The 21,181-nt window shown below is 36.7% G+C and overlaps 1 protein-coding gene across 3 annotated transcripts in view; it reads left to right on the forward strand.

Annotated features, from left to right (window-relative positions):
- ARID4A (AT-rich interaction domain 4A) overlaps positions 1–21,181 on the forward strand; it is a 62,821-nt gene that overhangs the window by 26,633 nt on the left and 15,007 nt on the right. For all 3 annotated transcript variants that reach the window (XM_027065809.2, XM_027065810.2, XM_015071843.3), the window contains exons 12-17: positions 7,520–7,592; positions 8,681–8,775; positions 8,924–9,021; positions 9,559–9,790; positions 14,311–14,561; positions 17,077–17,274. In XM_027065809.2, coding sequence (XP_026921610.1) covers positions 7,520–7,592; positions 8,681–8,775; positions 8,924–9,021; positions 9,559–9,790; positions 14,311–14,561; positions 17,077–17,274 — 947 coding nt within the window. The remainder of the gene's footprint in view (positions 1–7,519; positions 7,593–8,680; positions 8,776–8,923; positions 9,022–9,558; positions 9,791–14,310; positions 14,562–17,076; positions 17,275–21,181) is intronic.

Genomic DNA, 21,181 nt, shown 5'->3' on the forward strand with positions numbered 1-21,181 from the left:
ACCCACACCAGATACATGGCAGTCACCTTAATCCTCCCATTCTTGCCTCTCTAACCAATGAGACACCAAATCCTTTCTTCTGCCTACTTGATGGCTTTCAGGTTTTCTGCTTCCCTCAGTTTCTACTCTCTGCCACTATTCTCCTTTACCTACACTAATGCAATAGTAACTTTCCCATGTCCTTGCTGGCCTTCTCCAGTCTGTTCTCTGCACTGACTCTAAGTAGATTTTTTTTTTAACGTTTTTAAATTTATTTTTGAGACAGAGACAGAGCATGAGCAGGGGAGGGGCAGAGAGAGAGGGAGACACAGAATCCAAAGCAAGCTCTAGGCTCCGAGCTGTCAGCACAGAGCCTGATGTGGGGCTCGAACTCACAAACTGCAAGATCATGACCTGAGCCGAAGTCGGATCCTCAACTGACTGAGCCACCCAGGCTCCCTAGTAGATTTTTTAAAATGAGAAATCTAAGTGGGATTCCTCCTGTAATAAATTGATTTTAGGACACAGAAGTGGTTGCAGTATTTATTCTTTTATATTGAAATACAGTACTTCAGGCATATTGAATAATGTCACCTCTTTCTAAAAGTCATATACTGGACATTACTTGCCTTCATATTTGCTCGAGATTTAATTATTATATTTTAATACGGCCTTGTCATGGCATTTAGCCCTTATCCTAAATGACCTATGCCTGTTACGATTGTGTGCTCTCTGTTTCTTTCCTCTAAAATCTATATTGTCAACTGATAGTTTTTGCATATGATAACTTTCTGGACAGTTCTTCAGAATTCTACTTGGAGCCAGGCTTTACTGATACCCATTTTGATCTATCGATCACCAGAGTTACCTAACAACTTAATGTTGTCGGGGCTTACTTTTCCTTTTTTTATTTAAGTTTTCAGTTTACGGATATTTTTTAAAATTTAGGTTTTCATTTGTTATATTTCACTGAGGTGTTCTGACTCTATTGTGCGAGAGCAAACATATATCATCAGTGAAGAGGTACTTTTCATTATACCACAGTTAAAATATTTAGCTTTTGGGGACGCCTGGGCGGCTCAGTCAGTTAAGCGTCTGACTTTGGCTCAGGTCATGATCTCGCGGTTTGTGGGTTCAAGCCCCATGTCGGGTTCTGTGCTGACAGCTTGGAGCCTGGAGCCTGCTTCTGATTCTGTCTCCCTCTCTCTGCCCCTCCCCTGCTCACGCTCTCTCTCTCTCAAAAATGAATAAACATTAAAAAAATTAAAAAAATATTTAGCTTTTGTAGGAGATACAAACAGGTAAAGATGACCACACCAAATAAAGTTCTCAGCTTAGTGTTGGAGACTTAGTGGTTTTTAAAGTACGATTGTTTATTTAATTCTCACAACAGTATTTTTTTTTTATGAGAGAGGAACTTGAGGTATAGAGAGATTACAGAAATTTTCACAGACTTGTAAGAAAATTTTTCTCTCCTCTACATTGTAAGGTCTATGAAAACAGGATGTCAGGTTTCTTCGTTGTAGTTTTTTCCTTTTCCCACTAATATGAATATCCACCAACTAGCACAGAGCTTGGCTTATAGTGAACCTCCATTAAATAGTTTCTGAATAAATGAATGAGTGTGGGCCTTGCAATTAGCCTAACATATTGCTATTTGAAATAAAGTGTTGGAAGATTTGTTGTAAGGTTCTAGAAAGTTCATTTTGGAAGGTAATTTACCTTCCCTTCATGATAGCTTTCTTTTTTTTTTAGGCAGTGCACTCTGTAGGCAGTCTCATTTCCTAATATAATTTTGTGAGCTTATAAATTAATTCTTTTTGGCTTAAGCTAGTTTAGGATAGTTTTCTGTCACTTGCAATAAAGGTTCTTGACTAATATTCCTTCTCCTTTGTATCTTGTCCCACTTATTTCAGGTGTCTTCTGATATGTCTTTTTCCCCTCCAACCCATTTTTCAAAGACATCTTTCTAACACATAAATGGTTCCTTCTAGAAATCCTTTAATGGCCTCAGCACCAACAGGATGAGGATTAGGTCTTTTATCATAGCCTTTTATAAGTTTGGCCCTTCCAGATTTGACCCATGCCCACTTTTCTATTCTCCCTGCCACTATTCTCCAGCAATATGTAACTTTTTTTTTTTTTTTTTTTTTTTAACACCCCACCTGCCCATATATACACACTTGGATTTTGCTCAGAAGCTGCTTGTTGAGTTGCCAGGTGCATTCCATTGAGTATCACCTTTGCGTTGCCCATTCCCTTTATCAGTATTAAATACAATAGGGAAAATAAAAGGGAAAGTTTAAAAAACTCAGAAAATGATAAGCAATAGCTGAGATTTAAAGAATCCAACAGACGTCTGTGTGGGAACAAATAGAAGCGCTGCCTGAGTTAAGGTTGAGTATGACCTATAAATGTTCTACACATTAACCCCACTAATAAGTTGTTCTAGCATTTACTGCACTGTTTTAAAAACAAATGAGGCTATTCAATATATTTCACACTTAAAACTTTATACGGTAAAAGCCTAAGCAGCTACTGGTATCACTGATTCTTTCACATCAGTCCTCCAGCCAGAGGTGGCTTCAGAGTTGCCACTTCTGGTGTGCTTCTTGTAGTACTTAGTTCCCCAGAGTAGAGCTTTCAGGGCCCCGTCTTAATACCTCCTTTTCTCCAGCAGAATCTGCCTGCTGTGGAATACTCCCGAGTTCAGCCTCTTTATTTTGGAGTAGGTGGGGTGGGGGATGGAAGATCAAGGGGTGGTAAGAACTGAAGGGTTGAGAAGACTAGTGGTGGAGTGCCAGGGGGGTGGGGGAGGGGGTGGGGAAGTGAGTGCCCGTGAAGAGGACCGGGGAGGGGTTGTGGCAGCAGCATGTAGGTTTATGAAGCTGCTGTTGTCCAAAATAACATTAATTCACAAAAACAGTATATTTTGGTATGGAAAAATAAGCATGGTGTACTGGAATATAGGAAGACTGTGTCGTATAGTCATTAATAGTTTATGAAGGATGCCTGTAGGGGTTCATGAGCAATGGAATACCCATCAACAAAAGATGTGTACTTCACGTACAGTGCAGTACAGGGAAACTACAAAAATCAAATTTAGTCACACACTTAATGCACTCTCAAAATGTCAGCTTTTGTGGCTCAAATCTCTTATGTGATAAAAAACTTTCCAGACCTACTCTTTAGAATTGTGTATAAGTTTCATGGGTTTGAGGGGATCTGTGTAACATGCATCATCTTTTACTACATATTGTGACAATCTGGACACTTTCTGTATACTTTTGTGTTTTGGAGAGTTGCTTAGCCCAGTTAATAGCTCAGCAAAAACAAGGTATTATCTTATTTTAAAGATTTTTAAAAAGAAAGTGTATCTTTAACTAGAATCCATGCCATTTCTGAATGAATAATCATTTTCTGATTAATGTATATAGGGACAGAATGAAGTAAATGCTAATAAGTGATTGTGCCACAGCGACCTGTGACTTAACATCCTCAGCGGCTGTTATTTTTTATTTTATCTGACTCCTGTTGCATTTATATTATCAATAATGCTAGCTCTGAAACTCAGCTAATGTGAAATAATTGAAGAAAATCTCCCTAGTTCATTTTCAGAGACATTGTTTTCATTCACATAATAACAGAGTACGTAAGCTAAATGCCAGTCCCTGGTGATAAGATTGTGAGTAAAATAGGTATGTCTCTAACCTCAGAATTTATCTAGCACTTACAACGTGGGGGGACATGGAGGATTACAAACATGAGTAACTGAGCCTTCAACTAAGAAGAGTCTCAGCCTTTATATCTCTCTCTTTCTCCTTTTGGAGTAGAGGGTCTTCTTTCCACCATCAAAGAGCTTCCCTTTCCCTTCCAATCCATCAAACTCATTCTTGACAGAGAACTTTTATTTTATTTTGATTTGATTTGATTTGATTTAATTTAATTTAAGTTATTGTTTGTTTATTTAATTTGAAAGAGAGAGAGAGAATCCCAAGTAGACTTCCATGCCCATTGTGAAGCCTGGTGCAGGGCTCGATCTCATGAACTGCCAGACTGAGACCCAAGCAGAAATCAAGAGTTGGCTGCTTAACTGTTGAGCCACTCAGGCGCCCCTTGGCAGGAACACAAATCTGATATAATTCCTTTTCACCTCTCTCAGGTTCATGTTCCAATTCTCCAGCATATCATTAAAAAGTCCTTTCTTAATCATAGCCTGTCTTTGCCAGCTTCATGTTTATGCTGCTTGCTGTTTATGCTATTTGCTGTTCACATTTTGAGGCTTTCCCTAATAGAACCACCATCACACCATCCCCAGCTGAACCAACCACTCATCCTTCTTGTATTCTTTTATGTATTTTGCAGTATTTTTACCATTATATCACATTGGCTTGTTTTACATTGCTGTACCCTCTGTTAGACTCAGAGGGTCAGAGTAGAAAGTACTACCTCCTCTCATTTTAATCACAGCATCTTTTGTATATCTCTCCCAGACTCCTGCATGTTAGCCATCAGTAAGTGTCTGAATTGAATGTGAAGATAAAGTTTCTAAAGTCAGAAAATTCATAATTTACTAGTATATATAGGTAGATGCACAACTACCTTTTGTAACACTAGGTAGTATATACTGATGCTAACTAAAGTTGTACATTTCTTGAAATTATGATCTTATATTGTGCCTCTTCTATATCCTTAACCCTCTTCTCCATTCTGACATTTTACTGGGTGCATAATTCCCCTTCACATGCTTGACTGAAGGGAAGAAGGCTTATCAGCAGTCTAGTGGACTTTCCCTCTCATTATTACAACCTTCTCCCTCCCACTTTAAAACCCTTGAAGAATGCAATACCTTCTGGTTATTGACCAGGAGAGAGATGCTATAGGTATGAAAATACCAGGTGCCAGGAGCACCTGGCTGGCTCAGTGAGTAGAACATGCAGCTCTTGATCTCAGGGTCACGAGTTCAAGCCCCACGTTGGGCACAAAGATTACTTAAATAAGTAAATCTAAAAAAAAAAAAAAAAAAAAAAAAAAAAAAAAAAAAGAGCTTTGCATTAAAAAAAAAAATACCTTGAACAGAGAGAGCATACCATGAGACCCCATACAAAAGCCATAGAGGCAGATTCTTCTAGCTGGAGGCATTTTCTAGCATATGCAGTTTGTAGTCCAAGGTGACCGACAACACAGCTATTTGAAAAAAAGATTGTGAAGAATTACTTGTTATGAGAGATGAAGCAATTTTAATTTTTGCAAAGACCATCAGGTAAATTTAAAAACTGTGTTTATAACTTTACCCTTTTCTTGTGGAAAGTAAATTTCCTCTCAAGCAGGTATTAGTTATAAGCGGAATTTTTTATTCATTTATGTCTTCTTTTCACATCTGATAACTGCACCTGACCTTAGAATTTTATGGCCATAATTTCTCATGGTACTTAATACACTCTTGGGCATCCACTACCTTTTTTTTTAATGTTTATTTATTTTGGGGGTGTTGAGAGAGAGAGAGAGAGAGAACTGGCATGAGTGGAGGAGGGGCAGATAAAAGGGACAGACTCTCAAGCTGGCTCCGTGATTCAGGGCTCAACTTCACAAAACCTTGAGATCATGACCTGAGCCAAAATCAAGAGTCAGAGGCTTTGCTGACCGAGCCACCCAGGCACCCTTGCTAACTTTTAAGTCAAATGTATTTAAAACACCAAATTTTATCTATATACTTAAAACTATATTCTTAGTAATAATTTATGAAATGTTTACTACAACCTTAATACCTAATTTGCAGTTGATGGGCTCATTTTGTTTACTTGTTTTTGGAAGAAATTTTGATTTCAAATCAGTGCCTTTTGAAAAAATACTTTTTACATATACTGGATACAATGGTCTTATTTGAATTCTGCCAGATCATAAATACTGGAAATGAGGTGTTGGCTTGAGGAGAGAATATTGCAATTATGAAGGACAGGCAAAGCATAGAGGCAGTCTGGCATAAGGTGTTACTTTTTTCCCCTATACCAAAGTCCTTAAAAATAATACTGCAATGATTCTTGGGCTGCTGAATTACTTTCTTTCTTGAGTTAACTCATTGAGAGTTGTTCTAATAACCTTGCAAAAGCAAGACTTTTAAAATTCACATGGGGAAAAAACTGCCATCTTTTGATCTGAACATTTAGTAATGACCCCTATTAATTCTGTACTGATTAATTCTATATGTTGCTCGTTGGTGAGGCTTACAACTTTGACAACGTTTCTTTATATTTGTTCAAACTGAAAGTACTCCCATGCTCATTCTGAATGAATGTACTAAAAGATTTTATTCTCTTCCCCTTGATTGCCTCATGGTTTTTTAAAAGTATATATTTTAATCAACTACATGTGTATTGATTCTGGCTGCTATATTATTAGTGATTAAAATTCTTAATACATCATTTTAAGGAACCTGTAGACTGTGAATGCTCAATACTTATTGGCTGATAGTTGCTTTTGCTTTGAATATGCAAAGACATATGCTTTGAATGACAAAAATCTAAATTTTTCTTTTAGAACATAAAAAAACCGTACTCTGAAATTAAATTATAGTAATTTAATTTGGGCTAAAGATATTAGTGTTTTGTTTGTTTTTCCATAGTATTTCTAAATTTTAAATCAGAATTTTCCCACATATTATTTAGAAGTAGTCTATCAGGAAAGGGGATATTTTATCAAAATCTCTTTGACTAGAGCCAAGTTCAGCATTGTATAGGTTTATATAATTAGTAAGAAAATAAAATTTAAATTGGTATTTGTAGAAGTAGGTTTTTTTACATGAATATTTCCATTGTTTTCCCATTCCCAGGAACTAATTTGTGGTTATGTATCTAGTTTCCTTTCCTAAGAAGTAATTTTCATTTTCTTATTTTCAAGGGTTGCAAAGTCTTATTTAAAAGGCCATGCAAGAGGGCAAATGGAAAATGCAGACTTACGTGATACAAGAAGGGATTGTGGGGCCTGGGACAAAATATCATTTAAATGTAGTTGTATATGCATTTCTTTAAACCGTTGCGCTATCCAAACAAAAAACCTTTGCCATGTGACTTTGCAACCTCTGGTTTATAGTCATTCAACAATAACAAAATTTTAATGTTTGTATGTGGGTTATTTTAAAATAATAAATATGTTTGCAGTTATTGTGCTCATCTGTCAATACATTTGTGTGGGCCACATGGTATTTTGGTGGATTTTTTTAAAAAAACAAAACAAATGAGGTGAAAACACTCTTAACCAATTCCTAACCTTTCCTCATGGCTCATCTTAGTCCTTATATTCAGGGGTAGGGTTGGAGTGATAGATGGGTAAAAGGTAGAGGTGGTGTATCTTGACAGTTGTATGAGATCAGCTCTATGAAAATATGACTTAAAATCTGGCATTGTAAAGTTTGGAGGAAATTCATATTTTCCAGCTCCGTCAAAGTTCCTCTTACACTGGGTTCATAAAACAAACAAAAAAAGAAGACGATATATCTTGCTCTATTCATTATTCTATATATTCATATATTTTACCTTTACAGCCTGAGGAAGAACTTGATCCTGAAGAGAGGGACAACTTCCTCCAACAGCTTTATAAGTTTATGGAAGACAGAGGTATTTCATGCTCATTATTTAAAAGCAGTAATTTCTGGGGCATCTGGGTGGCTCAGTCAGTGAAGTGTCTGACTCTTGATCTTAGCTCAGGTCTTGTTCTCAGGGTCGTGAGTTCAAGCCTTGTGTTGAACACCTACTGTGGAGCCTCCTTAAAAAAAAAAAAAAAAAAGCAGTCATTTCTTTTACAGTTTTACATTCTAGGTTTATGCATTATTTTTATTAGAATCGTGGATTTGGATTTCAAGTAAAGCCTAAGAATCAGTTACAGTTGAAAATAATTAAGCATTTGAAATAAAAACAACCATTATCTATTTTGAGCAGAAATGTATAGGAAAATAGTTTGGATATAATTATATTTAGCCTACTTGGGACTTATAAAACCAAAAAATACTATAATAATATTTCAGTAATGGAAGGTGAACAGTCATAATATTAATTTACATATCCATTAATTACTAATGCTGTTTGCAGTAATAAACTAGCCTCATCCTTGATCTCAAAAAAAGAAACAAATTAGGAGATCAAGTCCTATGTAAATAGAATAGGATTTCGAATACAGTGAAAAGAAATACAGCCTTTATAAATTCTACTTTTTGATATTATATTAGTCCTAGAAAATCCTGAGACAAATTTGTCTTAGATACTCTGTGGCTTTCAGAAATCATCCTTCAGATTACTGCTAGCAGTTTTAATATTTGTGTTAAAGCAGGGAAAATGGATCCATGCTCTAAATTACACCTGTAAAATTGTGTATATTCTTACAGAGGCCTCTTGAGCCAACATCATTGTTAGCTGTACCTTGTAGTTGTAGGTTTTACTTGTACCCAGTCCACTGACAGGTGATTATATTAGTTGTGAGAGGGGTGATCTTATTAGTCATAGAAGTGAATCTAAAGAGCATCACAATACTTCATAAAGAATATAGAGAATATTTTATGTTGTCTTACATAATTAAAGGTTCTTTAAATAGATGCTTCTGATTAATAAAACTTGGGAAATGAGAAATTGGAAAGCTTTGTATTGATAGCTTTGTAACAGTATTTTCCATTTGAATAAAAATTTTATTTCTACTTTCTGATATTAAAAAGGTACTCCAATCAACAAACCACCTGTTTTGGGCTATAAAGATCTCAATCTCTTCAAACTCTTTAGACTGGTTTATCATCAAGGTGGATGTGACAATGTAAGTAAGGACGTAATGAAAAAGTTAAATCATCTAATGTACTGTTCTGCACTTAGGTAATAAACACATTTTCTTAATGAACATAGAATGTTAGTGTAAAGATTATTTCCCTTTGTAAATGTTAACAAATAAAAACTTAATTTTCCAGATTGATAGTGGTGCTGTATGGAAGCAAATTTATATGGACCTTGGCATTCCTATTTTGAATTCAGCTGCTTCCTACAATGTAAAAACTGCTTATAGAAAGTAAGTAGTATAGTTTATTCATCAAAGAATACATATTACAGGGAATATTTTCCATTTAAGTTGTTAACAGTTAAACAAGAACACATCAATCAAAGAACATTAAAGTTAGAGAAAGTGTATAAAAAAGTTCAGGTTAATAGATGATTGGGATTGAACATTATTTCATTGCACCAAGTCTGCTTTACTCCATTTTTCATGTTGTCCTAAATTTCCTTTTCAGAATTAGGGATGCAGGTAGTGTTAACAGTCTGAAATGATGATAGGTGTTCTAGAGCTATATCTTCTGTGGTGAACAACTTTCATATCAAAACTATGATAGCTATGTTCAGTTATCACAAGCATAGATTTTTTAGGAAAAATTGTATGATCAATATTCCTGTTTATAATCCTGTATAAAACCAAGAAGTCAGTACCATAAAAAAAGTACTTTAAAAAAAAGTCTTAAGTTTTACTTTTTAAAAATAAAATGTTTAATAATATAGTATTCAAGTTAATGTAAAGACTAAGATTTCCTAAAATGAAATATTGTTTGTTTAGGTATCTCTATGGTTTTGAGGAATACTGCCGTTCTGCAAATATTCAGTTCAGAACTGTTCACCACCATGAACCAAAAGTAAAAGAGGAAAAAAAAGAGTTAGAAGAATCAATGGAAGAGGCTCTAAAAGTAGATCAAGAAATGCCTTTAGTAGAAGTGAAGAGTGAACCTGAGGAGAATATTGATTCAAATAGTGAAAGTGAAAGAGAAGAAATAGAATTAAAATCTCCAAGGGTAAGTAGTTAATAATTAGTTTTATCTGGTTTATTTTAAACATTACTTAAAATTTTTCATTATGGACATTTTAAGATATACACAAAAATACTTCAGTGAACCTAGTTTGTTTTCTAGTATTGAGTTGTGCTTTAGGCAGACTAGCCTGGCTGTTTTTTTCCTTAAAAAATTTTTTTTTGTTTTGTTTTTAATCTTTATTTTGAGAGAGAGAGACAGAGAGTGTGAGCAGTAGAGGAGCAGAGAGAGAGAGAGGGAGACATGGAATCTGAAGCAGGCTCCAGGCTCTTAGCTGTCAGCACAGAGCCCGACTCGGGGCTTGAACTCACGGAACGTGAGATCATGACCTGAGCCAAAGTCAGATGCCTAACTGACTGAGCCACCCAGGCACCCCTGCCTGTTTTTTTCTAAATATGCCGGTTACTCTTCCTGAAAAACCATTTCTCCTGTTGTTTTCTATTTATGTCTGTTTAAGTCATTCTCATCTGGGGTCAGTCTCAAATATTCACCTCCTTTAAGTCTAGCTAAAAAGTCACCTCGCTGGGGGTGGCTGAGTGGCTCAGTTGGTTGAGTGTCTGACTCTTGATTTTGGCCAGGGTTTTGATCCCAGGGTTGTGGGATCGAGTCCCACAGTGGGCTCTGCGCTGAGCATGGAGTCCGTTTGGGATTCTCTCTCTCCCTCTGTCCTTCTCACTCGCTTTCTAGAAAAAAATTTTTTTTTAAATTTTTAAAAAGTCACTTCACTGAAGCCTATCCTGGTCACCTTATCTAAAATTGTAATCTGCCTTGTCTGTTTGGCATTTGCAGTCCCTCTAATGTTGCTCCTTTTACTTGTAATTTACTTACTCATATTCTTTTTATTATATTTGTTTCTTTTACCCCACTCTGCACTGGATTCACACTCCATGAGGGCAGGGATTAGTGTTTTTTCTGTTCATTGACAGATCCCAGGCATCTAGAATAGTACTTCATCTACATTAAGAACTTACTAAATAGTTGTTGAATGCATGAATCTCTTCCTTATAATTCCTGTGCCTCCAACTGGATGGGTTCTTTTCATTCTCTGTTACCTCACAGCACACTGCACATAAAATTCTTGTGGCAGTTTATTATGCTTCATCTTATTTTCTAGTCATGTGCACACTGCTTTTATCTTCTAATCTGCTCTTCTCCATTATTATTTAAGTCCTTTGCAGAAGTTGTCATCCATTATTTTGATCATTGCTAAATGATGTCTACATAGGATTTATTAAATTTTAGGAGAAAAAATTATCACATTATCAAAGAAGTTCAGTTACTATTATGTCTTATTTTTCAGTGAAATCCTATTTAATGAAAGAGGAGATGAAATCACCTCTTACCTCTTTTAGTTGCTCAGAAACCATTTTTTAAAACTGTCCATTTTGGGGTGCCTGGTGGCTCATTTGGTTAAGTGTCCGAAGCTCAGGTCATGATCTCATGGTTCATGAGTTCGAGCCTTGCGTCGGGGTCTGCTGTCACCAAGAGCCTGCTTTGGATCCTCTGTCTCCCTCTCTCTGCTCCTTCCCTACTCACACTTTCTTTCTCTTTCTCAAAAATAAACAAACGTTAAAAAAATAAACAACTGTCTATTCTGACCATCATCCAGTAAATGGAATCTTCTAGTGAATTTCATGAAACATTCAAATTGGTTTGTTTCATTTCTTTTTCATTTTTTTAATTGTAAAAAACTGTGGTAAGTACACATATAATTTATCATCTTAGCCACTTCTAAATGTATGGTTCAGTGGCATTAACTACATTCACATGTCATGCAGTCATCACCACCATCCATCTCCAATACTTTTTTCATCTTGCAAAACTGAAACTCATCATTAAACAGTAACTTCCCATTCCTCTCTCCCCCAGCTTGTGGCAACAGCCATTCTACTTTCTGTCTCTGATTTGACTATTCTGGGTACTTCATATAAGTGGAATCATACGGTATTTGTCCTTTTGTGCCTGGCTTATTTCACTCAGTATAATGTCTTGCAGGTTGAATCTGTGTATGTGTCACAATTTCCTTCCTTTTTAAGACTGAATAATAACTCCCATTATATGTATTTTGGACATACTTTCTTGTCATTACATAAAGATGTTCCTCATCTTTTTTTTTAAGTTTTATTTAAAACTTAACATAAAAAGATGTTACATAAAGATGTTTCTCATCTTATGTAAAATACCTGTAGAATACTGCATATTATGGATATTCCATAAATTTACCTTCCTTAAGATTTTCTCCAATTTTTTATGATTACAAAATGCTGTAATAAATATGCTTATAAAAATTCCTTGTTTGAATGAATGAGCGGCAAACTTCTAAAAATGGGATTTCTGAGGCAGCTGGCTGGCTCACTGGGAAGAGCATGTGACTCTTGATCTCAGGGTCCTGTGTTCAAGCCCCACACTGGGGGCAGAGATTACTTAAATAAATAAATAGGGGCACCTGGGTGACCCAATCAGTTAAGTGTCTGAGTCTTGATTTTGGCTCAGGTCATGATCTCATGACTGGTGGGGTCAAGCCTCTCATTGGGCTCTGTGTTGACAGCACAGAGCCTGCATGGGATTCTCTCTCTCTGCTCTTCCCCCTGCTCACGTGTGTGCTCTCTCTCTTTCTCTCAAAATAAATAAATGGGGGCCTGGGTGGCTCAGTCACGTAAGCATCTGACTCTTGATTTCAGCTCAGGTCATGATCTCATGACTCGTGAGTTTAAGCCCCATGTCAGGCTCTGCACTGGCAGCCCTGAGCCTCTTGGGATTCTGTCTCTCCCTCTCTCTCTGCTCCTCCCCTGCTTCTGTTCTCTCTCTCAAAATAAATAAACTTAAAAAAATTATTTAAAAACTATTTAAATAAATTAATCAAAATTAAAAATTAAAATGGGACTTCTGAAACACAGGTATACAGGCCTGAAGTTTGATAGAGAACAGTTCTTTTCATTCATTTACCTACAAGTATTTAAAGAACATATGCTGGGGCGCCTGGGTGGCCCAGATGGTTAGGCGTTTGATTCTTGGTTTCAGCTCAGGTCACAATCTCACAATTTCCTGAGTTCGACCCTGTGCTGGGCTCTGTGCTGGCAGTGCACAGCCTGCCTTCTCTTGCTGCCCCTCCCCTGCTAAACTTTATAAAAATAAAAGATAAAACTAAATAAAAATTTACTTAAAAAAATAAAGAACACCTGCTATGTGCATAGGATATAGAAGTGAATAAGAGAGTCCTTGTCTTCATGGAACCTACCCTTTAGTTCTTTGTGATAAAAAAAAAAATAAACTTATTTTCTAACTTTGAAGTTTAAATAACACATAGTTAGGAACTAGGGAAAATGTATTATACTGAGATATAATTATAATGTTTTCTAGTGCTGAGTTGTTGGCCCCTTTTCTGTCCTCACTTTATTCCAAGTAGAGGGGAACTCTGCCAGTGTGTAGAAGTGGACTTGAAGGAGAACTTAGGACAGAATAAAATGGCTCACCAGTTTCATGGTCAGTCGAGCATGCAAGAGGCTAGATGAAAGCTTCTGGGGGAAGACAAGTTCCTGCCGGCCTAGTGAGCTCTCTAGATACTCATTCAAAGAAATCCGCTCACTTGTTGGCCATTGATGTAATTCAATCCTTTTAAAATGTAGTCACACAGAAATAGAGTGATAATGTAAATTTTATCTTAAAAATGGTGGAATTAGAGACCACAGAGCTTTAAGAGTCCATAATATTTTTTTTTTTTTTTTTTGCTGGTTAATCTTTTAAAAGTACTATTACTAACCTGTATCATTGATGTGTAGTTAATTATTTTAGAACATTCATTGTAGCCAAGAAATATTGCAAGTGGGATAAAACATGCTAAGTGAAATAAGTCTGACAAAGACAAATCCCATATGATTTCACTTACAAGTAGAATCTCAAAAAGAAAAAAGAATAAGCGAAAAAAGAGAAACAGACTGATGAATACAGAGAATAAACTAGTGTTTGCCAGAGGGAGGGAGTGGGCGGATGGGCTAAGTAAGTATAGGGGATTCAGAGGTGCAAACTTGGAGTTATAAGTCACAGGAATGAAAAGTACAGCATAAGGGATATATTCAATACTATTGGGATAACTGTCTGGTGACCAATGGTGATTATACTTAACCATGGTGAGCACTGCATAATGTATATAATTGTCAATTGACTGTGTTATACACCTGAAATTAATATAACATGTCAACTCTGATTCAATTAAAATTTTATTGTAGTCAAGAAATACAAAAGTGAGATAAAATAATGTGAACAAAGGAAGAGATTTTTACTTCTAATGTAGTATGTAGCCAAGGATCATAGTAGACATGGACATAATTAAGTAATTTATATGGGTTGAAAGGAAAAGTGCCCAGGAATTGATGGGCTGTCATTGTTGTGTCTCAAGCCTGAGAGAAGACTAGTCATTGCTGTGAAGCTTTAAGAAAAAGAAACATTTTCTGCCTTTCTCCCCATTTGTAGTGATAGCTATTTTAAAGCTTTTTTACCCCTTCTAGGGACGAAGGAGAATAGCTCGAGATGCAAATTCTATTAAAAAGGAAATTGAAGAAGACAAGACAGAAGACAAATTGAAAGACAATGATACAGAGAATAAAGATGTAGTTGAGGACTATGAAACCGTGGAGAGAAAAGAAAACGAGTTACTGCTGGGGAGAAAAAATACACCAAAGCAAAAGGAGAAGAAAATTAAAAAGCAGGAGGATTCTGATAAAGACTCAGATGAAGAGGAAGAAAAAAGCCAAGAGAGGTACATTATCTTATATTTGTTCTCCAGAAGCACCTGTCTGGGGTACAGCAGCGCTCTGATCCTGCTTAGAGATTCAGGTTTGAGGGAATGTTTTCTTATTGGGACTTCCGTTCCTCTTGTCTAGTGAAGGTGAGACACATTGTGAAGATGATGTGTATCGCCTTTCGGAATTGGAGAATATACTGGTCGCACCATTTTAATAGCACTTGTGCCCTAAACAGTGGCCTCACAGAAGGCTGCGCCACCCAGTCAAAAGAAAGGTCCTGCAGTTGACAGCAGGGAAGGGAGCTGGAGAAAAATGGAGGAAGTGGACAAGAGGAAACAGCGACAGCAAAAATTCCATTTTAAAAAAGGTACAATGTGGGAAAGCTAACAAACACATGGGTGCACAGTACTAGCAGATGTTTCTGTGTGTTAGCTTTATCTAAGACATTTTTCTTTTCAAGTTATTGTATTAGAATAAGTGGCATGCACCCCTGATGCTAGTTTGGAAAATACATTCTTGCCCCACATCACACCAATAAATTTCAGTTTTTTAATGTCCATTCTGTTTGCTGTTGAGTGTTGGTATTTTTTTTCCATGTATTATACATGTATGGACTGAACTGACTTAAACATTACCAAAGATTAGGCAGTCCAGCTAGAGCAAATTAATGTCCGACTGTGTTTAGTTGGCCATTTCTGTGTTGTCAGATGGATTTACTAATTTTTATATGCTACTAAAAAATGAATCTTAATTCAGCAACAACAGCATAACACACGTTCTTGTAACATGAGCTCTTCTCCATAGTTACTTTTTGATTACTACATTATATGATGACAAATTTTCTAGAAGTTTAAGTAAAATTGGGAAAAAGTAGCCTGCTGCATCCAACTAGTGGCTGACACCCATCTAAAAATTAACCATTGAGAAAATACTTGTAAAAATAGGAATGATTGGTGAGTGGGAGAGGTGATTTTATGATTCAGTCCAAATAGGTACAAGAGCTATCACAATTACATGTGAATTAGATGAGTGAATAAAGAAAGTTCTGTATCGAAATAGGATTAGGAAAACTGGGAGGAGAAAATTGGAGTTGAATATAATGATGTGAGTGCAGAATTTCAAATATTTGGACAATAAATTTAAGCAAAAGTGAACCACTTAAATCAGGGCTAATTATAGTTTGACGTTTTATTAAAAATAAGCATCAAAATATGTGTAATATGTATTTAATACATAAAACATGTAATACATGTATATATATGTATATATGTGTATATATGTATATATATAGATGTGTGTATATATATATCTATATATATATGTAATATGTGGTTTTAAAAGCCTTTATAGTTGCTATGTAAATAGAATAAGTAATTGTTTCAGAGAAAATTTCAGACTTGAATATGAAAAAAAATATGCCCTTCTATTAAATAAAGATTGAATATATAGACAAACATAGTTCGTATTCTCATTCTATAACAGGAATCATGGAAATGGGAGATTTTTTTATCTGTAGACATTTCTGTTTTAAGTAGTTTCTTAATATTTTGAAATTACCTTATCAGACTATAATATTGAATGTGTCCTTCGAGATAAAACATTTCCCAGGGCAAATGAGGTTGTCAAAGCTTCTTCATGTCGGTTCCCTTAGTGCTCCCCAGATAAATGCCCCACGTTTATTAGAGCATAATGCCTCCTCTGAAAGAAACATTTACCACTCATGACATTAGGATGATCTTTGGTGTAGATCTCTTCTAAATCCTTGGAGGGTTAATACAAACTGTTTTGTTTATAAAAAATACTGAAATATTGTCAGACCTCCCTATGTCAATCTCTTTTATACCTGATTATTTTAAACAAAAGCTGGTGGGAGAGGAGTAAAAACACAACAGAAATCAGTATGAGATACACAAAGCTTTGTTCTCCTGGTGCTATCCCACAGTTTCAACAAGTGACCTAATATTCAAATATCTGTTGTTTCTTTGTTACGGTAGGAAAACCTTTAAAATATAAACTAGTTTAAAAGATATGGTTACTGAGGTAGATAGCCCTTGTTCATTATTCTGCCCACTAAAATAAAACAGTTATGCTAAAGACCATTCTAAATTGAGCAGAGTGGTAGTAAAGTAGATTCAAGACAATTTAGTTGCAGGAAGTTAGAAACTATCTTTAGATAATTTTCACATAATAAGGTGGCACTTGAATATGAATGCTAAAGAGTTTTTCAAAGCACATGGCTCTTACTTTATCAAAACTGATTAATTTGACTACATCATCAACTGTGATTATTGATTGGCCTTTAAGAAATATGGATTTACTTGTGGTACAGTGCACCGTTACGTAATAAATAAATTCCTTAGTAGGTAGTCCATAAAAATCTTCTCCTTCTCCTCCTTCTTCTCCTCCTCCACTGACATGCTACTAAGGTAATTCTTAGGTTTTAACTATTCTACATGTTGAATTCTTTTAGCATATATTAGTTCTCCATTAAATTATTAGTAGCATTATCAATGTTATAACTTGCTGCAGGGAAGAAACTGAAAGCAAATGTGACTCTGATGGGGAGGAAGATGAGGAAGACATGGAACCCTGCCTAACAGGAACCAAAGTGAAAGTAAAATATGGTCGAGGAAAAACGCAGAAAATCTATGAAGCTAGTATTAAAAGCACTGAAATTGATGATGGAGAAGTTTTATACTTGGTACATTACTATGGATGGAATGTCAGGTAAGCAGAAAACGTATTTTCTTACTATTGAAATTTATTTCCATGGTTCAAAAAGATTAATGTTGTGAAGAACCAAAGAAAATGGTATATATAAAACAAATGGTTACAAAGCATACCTTTTATCTGAATTTTCCAAGACTTTTAACATCTCCAGTGCTTTACTAGCTGTGTCAGTACTTCAGGCAAGGGTCACCAAGATCCTATGTGTAGTTGAACAGGTTGGATTTATTGCTCATTTGCAGTGAGGGAGAACACAGTAAGGGATACCATGGGGCATTCATCAAGAGAGTGTTAGATGAATTCATGAAAGTCCAAGGCACCGCCTCTGGAAACAGCAGTAGCCCAGGATTTTATGGAAACATCCTGCAGACCATGGGCAGGGAGGCAGGCCTGCAGCTCCCAATGGTGCAGGTGGTTTGTCTATTACATTTATTCAAAATCATGCTCATATCGGGGCACCGGGGTGGCTCAGTCAGTTAAGTGTCTTGACTTCGGCTTAGGTCATGATCTCACAGTTCATGGGTTGGAGTTCTGTGTCGAGCTGTGTGTTAACAACTCAGAGCCTGGAGCCTGCTTCGGATTCCGTGTCTCCCTCTCTCTCTGCCCCTCCTCCACTCAGACTCTGTCTCTTTCTCTCTCTCAAAAATGAATAAATGTTAAAATAAATAAAATTTAAAAATAAAAATAAATCAAGCTTGTATCAAGTATTATAATTCTAAGTTGATTAATTTAAAAATGTTAGGACTCAGATTTGAGCTTGTTAGATGATTTTAGGGAGGGTTTAAGGAAGTGGGTTTTGCTGTAGATTGGATGTGGTCAAGAAGTGGTGATAATTGTGTGATTGGTTTTCTTAATAAATCTTATCTAGAAGAAGAGAAGACTAGACCAAGGTTAGTATTGTAATTGATAAAGAAGCAGCAGTTAGTCACTCAAGATAAAAGGATGTTGGTCATTTTTGTGGGTTGGATAATATTCCTTTTTATCCTGTGTTTAGATAGTATTATGAAGTGGTCTTGTTTTTGTCTTGATCTGTCATGGTCATGGGATAGACTTATCTGATGTTGATGTTCTGTGAAACTGTTGATGTTCAACAGGAGAACAACTGCATGTAGCTTTGAGTCCAGATCAGCTCTGTAGCTGATAGTACCAGGCCAGTTCCTCTACTCTTCTCTTTCCCCTTTGGAAAGCCTTATGCGTTTAATATCTCTGCTTGCCCTGTATTTGCTTGGAGCCAGAGTGCTTCAAGGTTTCCTTACATACTAGAAATGTGCTGTTATGTGTCAATTCCTTCACCTCTAAATCGGGTAAGATAAAGCACCTGCTTTATAAAATGTTGTGAGAAATAGTGCTTAACACCTGTATTAACATACAAAGTGCTTAGAACAGTGCCTGGCATACAGTAAGTACTCAATAAATGTTGACTGTTTTCTTTAGTGAGGGAGAGTTAGGTTTCTTTCATTTTGCATCATTTTAAGAATATGGGTTTAGGTGTGCCTGGGTGGCTCAGTCAGTTAAGCATCCGAACCTTGATTTAGGCTCAGGTCATGATTTCATGATCATGGGATCAAGTCCCACATCAGGCTCTGCACTGGGCATGGAGCCTGCTTGGGATTCTCTCTCCCCCTCTTTGTCTGTTTCCAACATGCATATTCTCTCTCTCTCTCTCTCTCTCTCTCTCTCTCAAATAACTTTAAGGAAAAAAAAAAGTATGGGTTTAATGAATAGCATATAAAACTTTAAAATTTCTCAGACTGGTCCCTATGTTCTTCACACTTGTGCCAACACTAGAAAGAAACTTGTTTAAGTTTGTTTATATATTTTGAGAAGAGAAAGAGCGAGAGAGCATATGAGCACGAGCAGGGGGAGGCAGAGGGAAAGGGAGATAGAGACAGAATCCCAAGCAGGCTCTGCACTGTAGCCTGGAGCCCGATGCGAGGCTTGAAATAATGAACTGAGAGATCATGACCTGCTCCAAAACCAAGAGTCGGATGCTTTACTGAGCCACCCAGGTGCCCCACAAACTTTAATTTTTAAAACATGCCTATTATTCAATATTTATAGTTGACATACATTGTCCTATTAGTTTCAGTTATACAACATGATTCACCAGTTCTGTGCAAACTCTTTAGTGATCTTAGAGATCTGTTGTTTTGTATGCACATATTGAATTCGGGGAGAGGGGTACTATCTTGTCAGCTCTGAGTCACTGTCTTTGCAGTTGTAGCACATTATAGCCTTTGATTTTTCTCTGCTTCCATTCAGTTCTAGCCATCCACTCCTACTCTGTGTGGGTCTGCTCATCTTTCTAGAAAGTTCCCTTCCTATCCTTCACTCTCATCTTTTTAGTATTTTACTATATGACTTTTCTCAAGTCATTTTACTTATTTTTAAAAATTTATTCATTTTTGAGAAACAGAGTGAGACTGAGCAGGGGAGGGGCAGAGAGAGAGGGAGACACAGAATCCGAAGCAGGCTCCAGGCTCTGAGCTGTCAACACAGAGCCTGACGCGGGGCTCGAACTCACAAACCGCAAGATCGTGACCTAAGCCAAAGTCAGATGCTTAACCAACTAAGCCACCCCGGCGCCCCAACAGTCATTTTATTATATGCTCACGTTCTTCCTCACTGGTTATCTTCCCAACTAGTTACCTAACTGGTTACTGATACGGCTCATGGTTTTTCATTGTCCTTCTGTACTCCTAAAAGCTAGTATAATTGCGGTCTGCTGATGGAAATAGAGCCACTGTAGCTCCTAGAGAATCCAGTTGGGTTTCTAAAACAGGGTAGCATGTGCAATTGTGAGGGGAGTGCTGGTCTGTAGTTGAGAGATTCTGGGACCACCCTTGGTTGGCAGTATTAATACTGGAGTACCTGCATGACATACTGTGGTGACCAGGCCATGTGGCCTCTAAATCAGAGGTGTACTCTAAATCAGACCTGTGCTTCTTAGTTGTGTGATAGGTCCCGTAAAAGTTTGAAACTGGGCAGTTACTCCTTTGTGCCCTGGACCAGATACATAAATAACCCTCTTATTGCATTTAGTAGACTGTCCTCGATTTTACTGTATGTCTGCCTTTTACACCAGACTGCAAGCTGCATGACAGCAAGGGTCTTCTTACTACTCTCTACAGTGTACACTGTATTCTCAGACAGTGCCCGGCATGCTAGTAGGCCCTCAGTAAATGTCCAAGTGAGTGATTATTATGAAATACAGTAAGAATAAAGCCGGGTAAAATGAATGTATTGGGTTAGTCCAGGAGGAAATCGTTTTTCCAAACCATAGTGTAGGTAAGTCACGGTCTTGTGTCAACCGATATGTGGATATTGGAACTGTGTCCTTCCTTTGCACGGCTCCGTGGTAACTAGGTTACAAAGTGAGGGTATGGTTTCCATTAACATGGTGCAGTTCAAAGTAAGGACTGCCTGTAGTGTTTTTTGCCTGAGTGTTCACATTTTAGATTTTGATTAAGCTCTATAAATACCTATATATTTACATAGTGTAAGAACTGGCATTTAGTTGTAGAAAGTTTAGTTTCTTATTTGCCCTGATTAGTAATGTGGACTGTGTTGAAATTTAAAAGTGATGTCAATATTTTGGAAGAAGGTATAAGGGAAATGAGGAGTTTTCAATTTGAGCTAAGCAGAATAAAAACTTAAAGGAAATGAAAGATCTTGGGGCATCTGGGTGGCTCAATGGGTTAAGCGTCTGACTTTGGCTCAGGTCGTGATCTCACAGCTCGTGAGTTTGAGCCCTGCATTGGGCTCTGTGCTGACAGCTCAGAGCCTGGAGCCTGCTTTGGATTCTATATCTCCCTCTGTTTCTGCCCCTCCCCTGCTTGTGCTCTGTCTCTCTCAAAAACAAACATTTTAGAAAAATTTTTAATAAAAAAATGAAAGATCTCTAAAA

Source organism: Acinonyx jubatus, chromosome B3 (assembly GCF_027475565.1).
Source record: "Acinonyx jubatus isolate Ajub_Pintada_27869175 chromosome B3, VMU_Ajub_asm_v1.0, whole genome shotgun sequence".
Classification (NCBI taxonomy): Eukaryota; Metazoa; Chordata; class Mammalia; order Carnivora; family Felidae; genus Acinonyx; species Acinonyx jubatus.